Here is a 12514-nt window from a genome sequence, read left to right as displayed (position 1 = left end):
CTTTAGCGTGGTAGTCACGACGCGTTACCAACTGAGCCACCATGGCTAGTTCCTTCCTTGGACATACTTTTGAAACCTTTTCACCACAAATACAATGCACAATGCTTCCTTTTCATGCATAGGATATTGCAATTCATGTTTGGTTAACGTACATGACATGCACTCTATTGTATGAAGCTGCCTGTTTATCTTTTGGCACAACTGTGCTCCTAGACCATTTGGTGCAACATCGCATTGCACTACCAAATTTTGATTCTGATCATATGGCACCAGAACTTTAGCACTTGCCAACGCCAGTTTCGCAGCTGCAAATTGCTTGCGACACGAATCACTCAACTTCCACATAACATTCTTCCTTAACAGATTATATACACATTTCCTATAAAAATTGATTCCACCAAGAAATGCTTTTACCTCATGAACGTTACGTGGCTCAGGACATTGCAATAATGCTTTCATTTTCTTTTCTGATGGTCTAATTCCTAACCTACTCAGCACATATCCCAGATATTCTACTTCATGTACAAACCATACACATTTGTCCCAATTAATCTTAACGTTGTGTTCTTTTAAATGTTGCAGAACTTCCAGTGTTCGTACACACATTTTATGCATTCCTTTCCCTGAAATGAGCAAATCGTCTTGATATGGTATGACATAATTCAAACCGTGAAGTATATCTTCAATTGTCTTCTGAAATATTTGGGAAGATACACTAACTCCAAATGGTAGTCTCGTATGTCGAACCAAGCCCCATGTGGTATTCCTAACGAGCAATTGTTTCGCCTGATTGTCTAATGCTATTTGTAAATAAGCTTTCTTCAGGTTCAAAGAAACAAATGTATTGTGACCATTCACCTTAGGAAAAATTTCTTCAATTCTTGGCAAAGGATATGTTACATTTTCCACAAACTTATTGTGTTCTTAAAATCACAACATTGATTGATTGATTGATTGATTTAGTTTATTTTACTTCGCATTTTGTGCCTCTTGGCTAATTTGCGAAGATGGGGATGAGTGATGAAATTGATGAATGGACATTCACAAACAACCAAGCCCGACCGGGATTCAAACCCGGGACCCTTGGCATCGCAGCACGATGTGCTAACCACTCGGCCACAGGGTCGGGCTTAAAATCACAACATAAGCGTACATTTCCATCTCTCTTTGCAACTACAACCATTGAACTCGCCCAGTCACTAGATTCCACATTTTCCAAAATATTTTGGTCGATCAACTTCTCTAATTCTACCTTTACTTTATCTCTCATACCGAATGAAATGTTGTAAAACTTCTTAAAAATAGACGTAGCACCTGCTTTTATAGGTATCTTTGCTTTATAACCTATTATGGGTTGAGACAAATCTTCATTAAACAATTCATTGTAATTCAACTTTGATTAAATTAACAACTCCTTGCACATTTTTAGTTTCGTTCAATTGTTTACATTTATTCAATATCTGCTGCATCGTAACATGCACCTGGACATTTTGTAACAAATCGTTGTTATGTACAGCAATAAAGTTAGAATCACAACGTTTCTCATCAGTTGAAATGTTTAACTGAGATAAATAATCATGACAATTAATTAGGTATAATCTGTCTAATCCACTGACGTCCCATTAAAGGATATTTCATTTTACAAACAACTATGTACAAGTCTAACATCTGTGAAACGTGTTGAAAGTCAACTTTAACAACAATCTTTATTAGAATTATTCGCACCTCGAAGAATAGAATTTGGTTCTTCGTATTGTACATTAGACAAAATACTTTCACAAACAGATTTACTCATAATTGACACATATGATCCAGTGTCTATTTCAAAATTTACCATGATATTATTCATACTTAAATTGACTAAATACTCAGATAAAGGTGCTAATTTGGTTACAAATCCATTACAATATGAAATGTTTGTCTCACATAATAAATTGTTTGAATGCTTCCGTCCTTGATCATTATATCCATTAGAAGAAGTAACATTTCTAGATTCTTTACTTGAAGTAACATCATCTACTGGATGTGTATTCCTTGGAATTACTTCAATTATACCAATTGTCAAGTCGGTTAGGTCTTTATCCAACTGCACTTCCTTCGAACCTGGGTCTTCTGGGATTGTAAAATTATTGGATTTGTATGTATAATAAGGTTTATTCAAATTAACATCATGTCTATCTCTCTGATTCAACAATTTATAGCAATCTTTTATTTCATGTCCATATTTTTTACAATATTTGCATTGTGTTCTAGGTTGATATTCACTATGCAAAGGTGTAAATAGTTTTTCATAATTGCTAAAATTACATGAATAACCTTGACCTAGTGTGTTCGTATTTTGAAACCTAGCAGAATTCTTACTTGTAAATTGCCTTTTGTTAGTATCATACATCCTATCTGAGCTGAAACGTTGATTTGCCCTTGCACTTAAGTCGTTTTGTGATCTGTCATCTTCCTTATTGCAATAACTACTTGGCCTATGATGATAACTGTGATTTACATTAGACTGCTTGTAATATTCCTTCATGTCATGCTCTAATTTTTCCATCTGTTCAGCAATTTCGAAAGCCTTTTGAAATTCCATAATATTTTTAGAAATTATGTGCTTTCTAATTGCTTCTGATTTAATACCACTAATTAGAGAATCAAATAAAGCAATTGGCAAAAAGTTGTCATAACCGCATTGCTAACCTATTTTCCTTAATCATCTTACAAAATCTTCAATCTGTTCGTCATCTTCTTGTTTACAGTTCCATAATGTCAACCTTTGCACAATGTAATTACTAGCAGGACTATAGTAAGAAATTAATCTTTGTGAAATATCTTCATATGTTTTAACTTCCGGCAGTGTTGGAGCAAACAATTCTCGAAGAACTTCATACGGTTGTGATCCAATTACAGCAATCAATGAACGAACTTTATCCTCTGGTGCAATGTGCTGAATAAGACAATAATTAGCAAATCGTTCTAAATATGCAGAAACCGATCCATTTAGAGGATCATATTTATCAAAAGGTACTACATAAGCCATTTTACTAGACTTCTAACAAACTTGTAATTATTCAAATTTACCTTCTTATCACCACATTGTAAGCTGTTGTGTATGCACACAGGCTAATACGCATGCATTTTATATATATTAAAACTTGAGACATAAACAGACCACTAATTATGGTCAATACACTTTTGCATTCGTTCGAACCATTTGTCAAAGCAGTTTTTCCAATCTTCTTGAGACACCTCCATAATATGGTTTTTGAACGCATCAACGGCATCTTCCGCCGACGAAAATCGTTGTCCACGCAATTTATTATTGACATTCGGGAACAAGAAGAAGTCATTGGGTGCCAAATCAGGACTGTACGGTGGATGACCCATCAATTCGAATTTTTGACTGTTCATAAAGTCGGTTGTTAGACGAGATGTGTGACAGCTGGCATTGTCTTGATGAAGAATGATCCGACGGTGTTTGTTTGTTTTCCGTATTTGACCGAAGACCTCTGGCAAACAAATTGTTGTGTACCATTCAGAGTTGACCGTTCTACGTTCCTCTAAAGGCACAGTTGCCACATGACCAGTTTTCCCGAAAAAACAGGAAACCATTTGTTTCGATGTGCTTCGAGCACGAACAACTTTTGTTGGATTGGGTTCATCTTGAAACACCCATACAGTCGACTGCTGTTTGCGTTCCGGCTCATATGCATATATCCATGATTCGTCACCTGTTACAATCTTATATACGTCTTTTGAAGCACCACGATTGTATTTATTGAGCATTTGTTTGCACCAATTGACGTGAGCGTCTTTTTGAGTTTTTGTCAAATTGTGTGGGATCCAACGAGAACATACCTTTCTCACAGCTAAATGATCATGTAATATTTTATATATGCTGGTGGAACTAATGCCTATGGTTGCCTCAATCTCACAGTATGTCACATGACGATCTTGCAGTATTAGGTTTTGCACAGCATCAATGTTTTCTTGAACAACAACTGATTTTGGACGACCTTCGCGAATCTTGTCGGTGAGCAAATGGCGGCCACGATTAAATTCGTTATACCAGCGTTTCACAGTGGCAAAGGATGGGGCTTCATTGCCAAATGTGGAAGTAAGTTGATCGATGCACTCTTGTCTTCATAATCCACGTCGAAAATCGTAAAAAATCATCGCACGAAAATGTTCACAAGTAGATTCCATTTTATAGTTGTCACGCCATCTCCAAGGCAACATAAACAACACAAATGAAGCTATTGACAAAACATTTGAAGTACGTTATCGTCAATAATGCCAGCCGATTCCGTGCAAACGTCAAATCGTGCCTAACTTCAATCAGTGTTGCCAAGGCTCAAAATATAAATAGTGACCCTCGTACTATATAGTAAGTATGTAATTATGAGTATTGTTAAAATATTTACTAAAAAGAGTTTGAAAAGACGATGTGAACTAGGGTAGTGGATGGGACGTTCATGGCTCTCACATGACATTCGGAACGAGATCATAGATATATTAGGGAGATCTGTTTTGCACTCCGTGGTAGCAGATATTAAAGTCGGGAATATTTTGCTATTATGTTTGACAAAACTTGTAACAATTAATATTCTGCATTCGAACTGTGAATAAAAAAAATGAGATTTTTGAGGAATTCATGGGCTTTTATTAGGGGTGTGCAGGACAGGATCGGGCCGGGAAAAATTTTCAATTTCCAAAATGTTCGAAATTTCCTGAAGCTCTGAAAATCTCGAATTCTACACGTCATTTTCACTTTAAGTGATTTCTGGATTAAAAACTACCAATTTACGATAAGTTCCAGAAATTGACAATGCAGAAAACGTCGAGAAATAACGACATTTTAAAATGAGCATTTGGTATTTCCCGACTGCTCGGGATCCCAAAAAGTCGGGAAATCATTCCCCAAAGGTGGGATCGGGAAGGGAAATTTTTTTCCTGATCCCGGTCCCGACTTTTCGGGATCCCGCACACACCTAGCTTTTATGAGATTCCGAACACTGAGGCCAAAACTTAATTCATTAATTTATTTCAGTGATCAGAGCGCCCGCCAATAATTTTGACAAGTCGGCGCCCCTGAGTGAGTAGGGAGGATGAGGCAGGACTTAGATGCCTAACTATACCAGTTTCTGCTGAGCGGATCATGAAATATGGGGTCTTGGGTTAACCTGCAGCAAAAGAAATTCCCCTCTTCTATTCATGGCAACAGGACTGTGATAGCTTGTTCAGGTTACAAGAATCTTTAATAGATTACTCCATTACAACCACACACTGTCAGGGGTTAGTTGATTTTTCTTTCTCTCTTTTCAAATAGTGATTAGGAAGGTTGAGGGGATATTATGTTTGTCAACATACAAAAATTCAAGTTTCTTATCATCATGTTATGAATTTGTGCAAGATGATAGGTATTATTATTATTAGTATTATTATTTAAGGCTTTACATAAATTATTCAACATACATTAATGCATATTTGAGAAAACCATGGCATTAATTAAAGTTCTCTTCTTCACAATATGAATAAACCGGATACTGGTGATTAGTACCCATGACTCATATCAATGTTGCACAGTCAGTGCACCTTCAACTTCTTTTCAAATGTTTATTTTACAGGTTTTTATGCCTTAAAAATCTAGCAATATATGTACGCATACCAAGAATAACTGCAGTTCCTTACCTAAAATTATACACTCCCGTGTGGCCGTACATGTGTTTGTGCAGTCGGTAACGTTTGTCAAACTTCTCTCCACATGTTTCACATCTGAATACATTGCTTTCATGAATATTACGATAATGCCGGCGAATATTTGACTCTGAAGTGAATTCTCTCAAGCACCCTGGATATGGACACCTGTAAAGTGAAGAATAAAGGTAACTTTTGGATCCGGATCCGTTTGGCCATACATCATCTGAACACAGTAGATGTTTCAAAAGAAATATAGATCTTCTGAAAACACTACACAGAATTTTCAGCAGGGAAAAGACAAAAAGTAGCTTCATAGTAATGGATTTGCTGCCAATTTTTTACTGATAGATACGTAGTCCAATATGACAAACATGTAATATTAGACTTGCCCAACAACTATGTTTAAAGTTACAAATTTCGGAAAATTTGAAGATTTTCAGAAATTAGGTGGTCAAATGAATGCACCATATGCCACAAAATATGTCATATCTCGGAAACTATGTGCAGTATTGAGATGATTTAGGTATTGTTGAAGAGGAGATGGACAGTTCTAACAGAAAATAACTGAACTGTGTTACCACTCTTACCTGCTCAGAAAGTAGAAAAATCTTTAAATAATGTAATATGTTGTGATGAAAAAGATACTCCAGTTTGGGTAATTGTTTGATAGGGAATCCCAAGTTTAACCACAATGAAAATTCTTACACAACATAATCAATTCAGGTTCAACATAATATTAAAAAATCAGCACAGTAATATTGTTCATAAAAATATCACAAGTTTCAGTATTCTATGTATGAACCATTGTTTTCACTGGCACAGTTATATTTTTAAAAAAATGGTCCTAAAACACTCACAAATTACCACTAATGTGAGTAAATACACATAATATAGTTTGAAATGTTGAATACTTGGAAGAAGCATTACTGTGATCTTTATCCAATTTTAGCTCACAGAAATTGTACTAAGACCAGAGTTTTTGTCCAGAATGGGTCAGTCCATATTGAATGGTCCAGCACTGGTTTTATCTATTAATATTACATCAGAGCAATATTTTTTTTAGAGTAAACATATACATCCAAAGTTTTAGCAGAAAATATTTGAGCTCTTCTACTGGTTTCCTCTTTTAGTTAAAGCTCTTTGAAAATGCTAGTTTTCCTTTTTTTAAAAAAAAATTGAGCCCCAATAATATCTGTGGTGGGGGACCTAAAAAAATGGATTTTTAGTGTAAAATGTAATCTGAGAGGTACCTGTAAAAAAAAATCGAGATTGATATTACATGGATAACAAAGTTACATCAGGTGGAAGTTCGTCAAAATCAGGCAAATTTACGTTATTAGTTACAAAGAAATATTGACTTTTTAATAAACTATCTTGAAAGTTACATCAGATGGAAGTTCGTCAAAATCAGGCAAATTTATGTTATTAGTTACAAAGAAATATTGACTTTTTTAATAAACTATCTTGTAATTATAATTATTGTATTTACTAATTACATCATGCTAATGGCGTTAGTAGCATCATGAATGGAAGAGGTTTGTCAAAATTGAATATTAGTTTTGGTCCTAAATTTCAGCCGTTTGTATTCGAGATGGAGAAAAAAGGTATAGAACATAAAATTATGCTTGAAATGTACTGAAAACAATACTTTTTACCACAACTTTCTATAATTTTAATTAGCTGAGTTATCATAATTATCGCAAATGTCTACAAGTGCAAAAAATTGCCACCATTTTTAAACAAAGTCAAGTTTTAGAAAAACAATGCCTGCTTTGAACTACCCTTGCACAGGGGTTAGCACAACAAAAAATATGATTTTTTTAAAAAAAATGGTCAAGCATAGTGCTGGACCATTCGGTATGGACTAACACATATGCATTCTGGACAAAAACTCAGGTCTTAGTACAATTTCTGTGAGCTAAAAGTGGATAAACAACATAGCAGTGGTGGCTGGTGGTCTGGATCTCCGAGTATGCACCTTGGCCTTGCATCCAGAAGGAGTGTTGTTACCTCCACCCAATTATTCCTGCAATTTTCTGCTAATCGTATTAGCAATACAAATTATGACTTACCTTTGGCTGATAATGAGACGATAGCAGAGCTATATTTCATGAGAATTTATAAAAATAAGGTTATTACAAATTCAAAGTACCCCAGTGATTTATTTATTAACCAATCACGAGAAAGGATGTGTTGTTTGGTCTCTTTCGTGATGTGTAGAAAATTCAGCATTCAACAACCTGACAAAATCACTCACAATGCTATACCGATAAACTGCTATGGTTTGTAGTGGATAATAATATCGCCAGTATTTTGTGTAATTACCGTGTTTTAATTATGTATATTATCTTTCTTCAATGTAAATAAGTCCCATCAGAAACCCAAGTTTAATGCCACATCGTATACCTAAGTTAATTACCATTTTTAATGTAGTTATTCACTTTAGTCATTGTCATGAGGATCCTCGAAACTCTAATCAAATGCAACTAGTTCTTGCCAGCACCTTACAAAAGTTATGTCAAATCTGTGACATAATAGTACAAGTTACAGATTCTCATATGCACTGAATAACAAATTGGATTGACTGTTCTGTGACAAAAATACAAGATTAAACTCTGAACTTCCAAATACAAGTCAGAGCATCTAAATGACACGAAATCCTACGACATTGTAAATGTTTTTAATTCAAACTGCTAACATTTTTTAAAACTATTTTTGCAGCACCTGTATCACTCAATTTGCAAAGATGCGTGGGTTGTTCTCGACTCCGTCACACTGCAATAAATTGGAACAATTGCAACACTACAGGACAAAGAGGGAACAGTGGATGCCCGTAGGTACTATGTCTCAATTATTGGTGCGAAGCAAGTCCGAGATCCCACTGATCCAAGCCATAAAAAGAGACATTCTGCTTACACCACCCGCCGTCGAAAAAAGCGCCACTTCAGTATGCACCCGTGTGCGCTTCCCAATTTTGTTCATGCACATTCAACGCATGTTACATAGGTAGAAAAGCTGGCGTAAGTAAGTAAATGGAAGGTGATGTGGCCCGGGAACATTTGATGTTTTGAAGAAATGGCTTTCAATGAATAAATATAATAAAAATTAATTACATTACACATTTATTTGGGTGTGCACGTAAGAGTGCGCGAATAGGCAGCAGCCGCTACTTCATCATAGTAATGATTCTCTCATGTATTCAACATTTCTAACTATATTATGTGTTTGTACCCATATTAGTGGTAATTTGAGTGTGTTTTAGGGCCATTTTTAAAAAATATATACTGTTCCATTGGAAACAATGGTTCATACATTGAATACTGAAACATGTGATATCATGAACAATATTACCTTTCTAATTTTAAATATTATGTTGAACCTGTATTGATTATGTTGTGTAAGAATTTTCACTGTGGTTAACTTGGGATTCCATCAAACAATTACCTAAACTGGAGTGTCTTTTTCATCAAAACAATACTTTCTTTAAAGATTTTTCTACTTTTTGAGCAGGTAAGAGTGGTAACACAGTTTAGTTATTTTCTGTAAGGACTGTCCTTCTCCTCTTCAAGAATACCTAAATCATCACAACACTCTACATAGTTTCCAAGATATGACATATTTTGTGTCATATGGAATGTTTGTTCGTCCACCTAATTTCTGAAAATCTTAGGATTTTCAAAAATTTGTAACTTTGAATATATTTGTTGGATTACACGTTTATCATATTTGACCACGTATCTATCAGTAAAAAGATATTGGAAGTCAATCCATGACTATGAAGCAACCTGCTCTAGGTGATTTCACGTGTACTGATCCTGTAGGGTCTCCCTTATGGTATAGTGGTTCAGTGCCAATTAACTTTACTGTGCATAAAGTGAACCTAAAAAAAAACTCAAACTAAAAAAAACAAAAAAACAATCAACTATAGATATACCAGGTAATCCATTTGGGTATGGATAAAATAAAACATTAATAGAAATGTAAATGTGATAGTAGGAAAATTTTGGTGTCGGTGTTTTCGTATGTGAAACATGGGAGTTTTGCTGTAGTGTGTTGGCAACAATGAAGTTTAAACTGATTCGTTATTGTTAAAATGGTGTTTAAGAACCAGCAACGGGCTAAATGTGTCTTTTGGTAAGCTAAGTGTGAGAGTGAGAGTGTTACACAAGTCCAATGGGAATTTCGTCGTCAGTATGGTGTGCGTAAAGTACCAAAACCCACAGACATTGATGACTTGAAACTCAAAATCACACAGGTTTTCGACAGAATCACCCCAGAGATGTTACACCAGACGTGGAATGAATTGAATCACCGTTATGAGTTGTGCAGAGTTTGCAATGGAGGCCATGTACAAAACTAAAAACTGTACCAAACTGTTAGCAGTGTATAAAAATAAAAACTCCTACCTTTCAGTCTTTTGTATACAATATTTCAGGTAATTACATTTGACCAAAAAAAATTCACATCCATTTTATTTTATCCATACCCAAACGGATCATTCTGTAATATTTACATATGCTGCAAACAAATATTTCATTCATCCAATATGAAATGTAAGTATTCCACAATGAACCTTAACTGATGTACATAATCAGATGATTGCAACAGGTTTAACCATGGAAAAATAATCTTCATATTTACACAACCTACTTACAAAACCAGATGATACAAATTACACCTCTAAATTTTAAAAAACAATGTGCACATAGAAATTTACCTGACTGTTTTTATGTATGGCTGGGCCTTGTGTGAATTTAACTTGTGGCGCTTCAGATGACTTGGCCGGGTGTAGGTCTTGTCGCACCCTTTCCTGGTACATTTGTATGGCCTCTGAAAAACACAAGAAAAATGTAATGATTAAAAAACCTGTCACTTGCTTTGTAAAAAAACATTACACCTGAACAAGACTATATTTCTTTCTGTGGCCAAGTTACCAATAACTTCAAGTTATTTTTATAGCGTTATCTTTATTTCTAGCCAACAAAATTAGCACTTTTCACATATGGTCTAATATACTACTTCGTACCAGCATAACTTTTACATGCAAGGACATTTTTGGCTCAAAATTTGGAATCATCTTAAATAGTAGAGATTTCCCCAATACCTCCTTTCATGTCATATATCCAAGACATTACTCGTGAAGTACCGGATGTTTCAATAAATTTGATAACATTACCAATTCTCGTACAAATGATCTGAAAAATGTAACAGTATGTGCAGAAACACCTCAAAAGTCAATGTGTAATGAGGTATGCTTTTGTCTTTACAGGTATACACATGCCATTCGCTGGAAAAGAAAAGGCATTTTGCTCGAACACAGTCGAACAAGACTTGACGTGAGATGTCTCCACTAATGAACACATAAGAGGGAACAGGATTGCATGCATAAGGGGGGAAGCGACGGAACTTACCAGCCTTCCCAGTAGCGTGTACTGCTTCGCTCTGCCCTCTTGACGTGTGCAGTGTCACAGGCAGGGAGGTGCGCATATTGAACAATTGTGAACAATCATTTGTGACATCCACATACCTTTGAATTTCTTATTCAAATTTTTATGCATAAATCTAATTGAGTTTAGCATTACACCTGTGTAGTTTACTTTACCTTCAATATGTAGTTACCGAGATATTTACATTTGTAATGATATCAATTTCTTTGAACACACTGTGCTTTAAAGCTCATGCTTCAATGAATTATCTGACCCACAGTATGTCCTTAAAGTTGCATATTACTTTCATCACCTTCAGGGACAGAAATATCCCAGCTTGGTAGGCCAGCTGCTTCCCAAACTTGCCATTAATACAAATGAAAACACTTCTTCACAAAGTAATAATAAAAACAGCATTATTTAGTAGTTTTGGCACATATTTTGACTTTTTCATATTCAGGAAGTAACAAATCAAAAAGAAATATCAATGGTTAGTCTGTAACCAGCTTAACACTTAACTACGCACCCCTGTTGATAGTCAAAATATAGGGGACAAAGATAATACTAAGAGCAACTTAGTACAATGAACCCCCAAGTGTGATATAATTCTTTTTTAAGCTATGTTGGGAAACATGCTTTTAAATAAATGTTCTCTTTAACACTTCAATAGATCACCTTGTAACACTTGTCAAAAAAATACAAAATTAATTACGGCCTAATCACATAGATTGTTAGCAGAGTTACATGGTGTATATGGAAGACATTGGTGTCAGAGGCCTGCACAAGACCTGGAGCAGACCCATTCGCGAGACATCGCTCCTGAAATGCCATGCAACCTGCGCAACACCCTCGCTTGAGCAGCTTGTATGCCCAGCACAGGATCCATAAGTATATGTCGTAAATAACTAAAATATGTATATACAGTGATATAGGGCAGGACTGAAACATGTCACGTTCGACGCTGAGGTCGCGAGTCAAACAACACACTGTTCTACTGCGAACACCAGGGCCGTAGCCAGCCAGGGGCATTGCCATTAACCTCGTTTGGGGGGGGGGGGGAGGGCAAGTACTTGGATAAACGTGCCAACAACAACAATCACAATAATAGTAATAAAGTAGCATGAAAGGCATTATTATCCTCATAAATCACGCAAAAAGGGGGTAGAAGTCGGTTCTCACGCATTTGTGTTGAAACAGAGGATTAGAAATATTTTTTTTCAACACGTCAATTTCACATTAGCTAATAATGGAAAACAAGCACACAAACTATTTTTGAAAGAAAGAAAGTGCATGATAAATGCATTCCGAATGTACATACATATGGCATGTAAAATTTCCATCTACAATATTTTCTTTTCACATGGAGCAACGTATTACATAATTAATTCATCCAACTC

At 35.5% G+C, this 12514-nt stretch overlaps 1 protein-coding gene across 2 annotated transcripts in view; it reads right to left on the bottom strand.

Annotated features, from left to right (window-relative positions):
- LOC145985334 (transcription factor IIIA) overlaps positions 1-12514 on the bottom strand; it is a 59249-nt gene that overhangs the window by 32314 nt on the left and 14421 nt on the right. For both annotated transcript variants that reach the window (XM_083119230.1, XM_083119228.1), the window contains exons 3-4: positions 10409-10521; positions 5683-5856 (exon numbers count right to left, since the gene is read on the bottom strand). In XM_083119230.1, coding sequence (XP_082975356.1) covers positions 5683-5856; positions 10409-10521 — 287 coding nt within the window. The remainder of the gene's footprint in view (positions 1-5682; positions 5857-10408; positions 10522-12514) is intronic.

Source organism: Lepisma saccharinum, chromosome 3, assembly GCF_977018435.1.
Source record: "Lepisma saccharinum chromosome 3, izLepSacc3.1, whole genome shotgun sequence".
NCBI classification, from domain to species: Eukaryota; Metazoa; Arthropoda; class Insecta; order Zygentoma; family Lepismatidae; genus Lepisma; species Lepisma saccharinum.
This window is presented reverse-complemented; position numbering and strand designations above follow the sequence as displayed.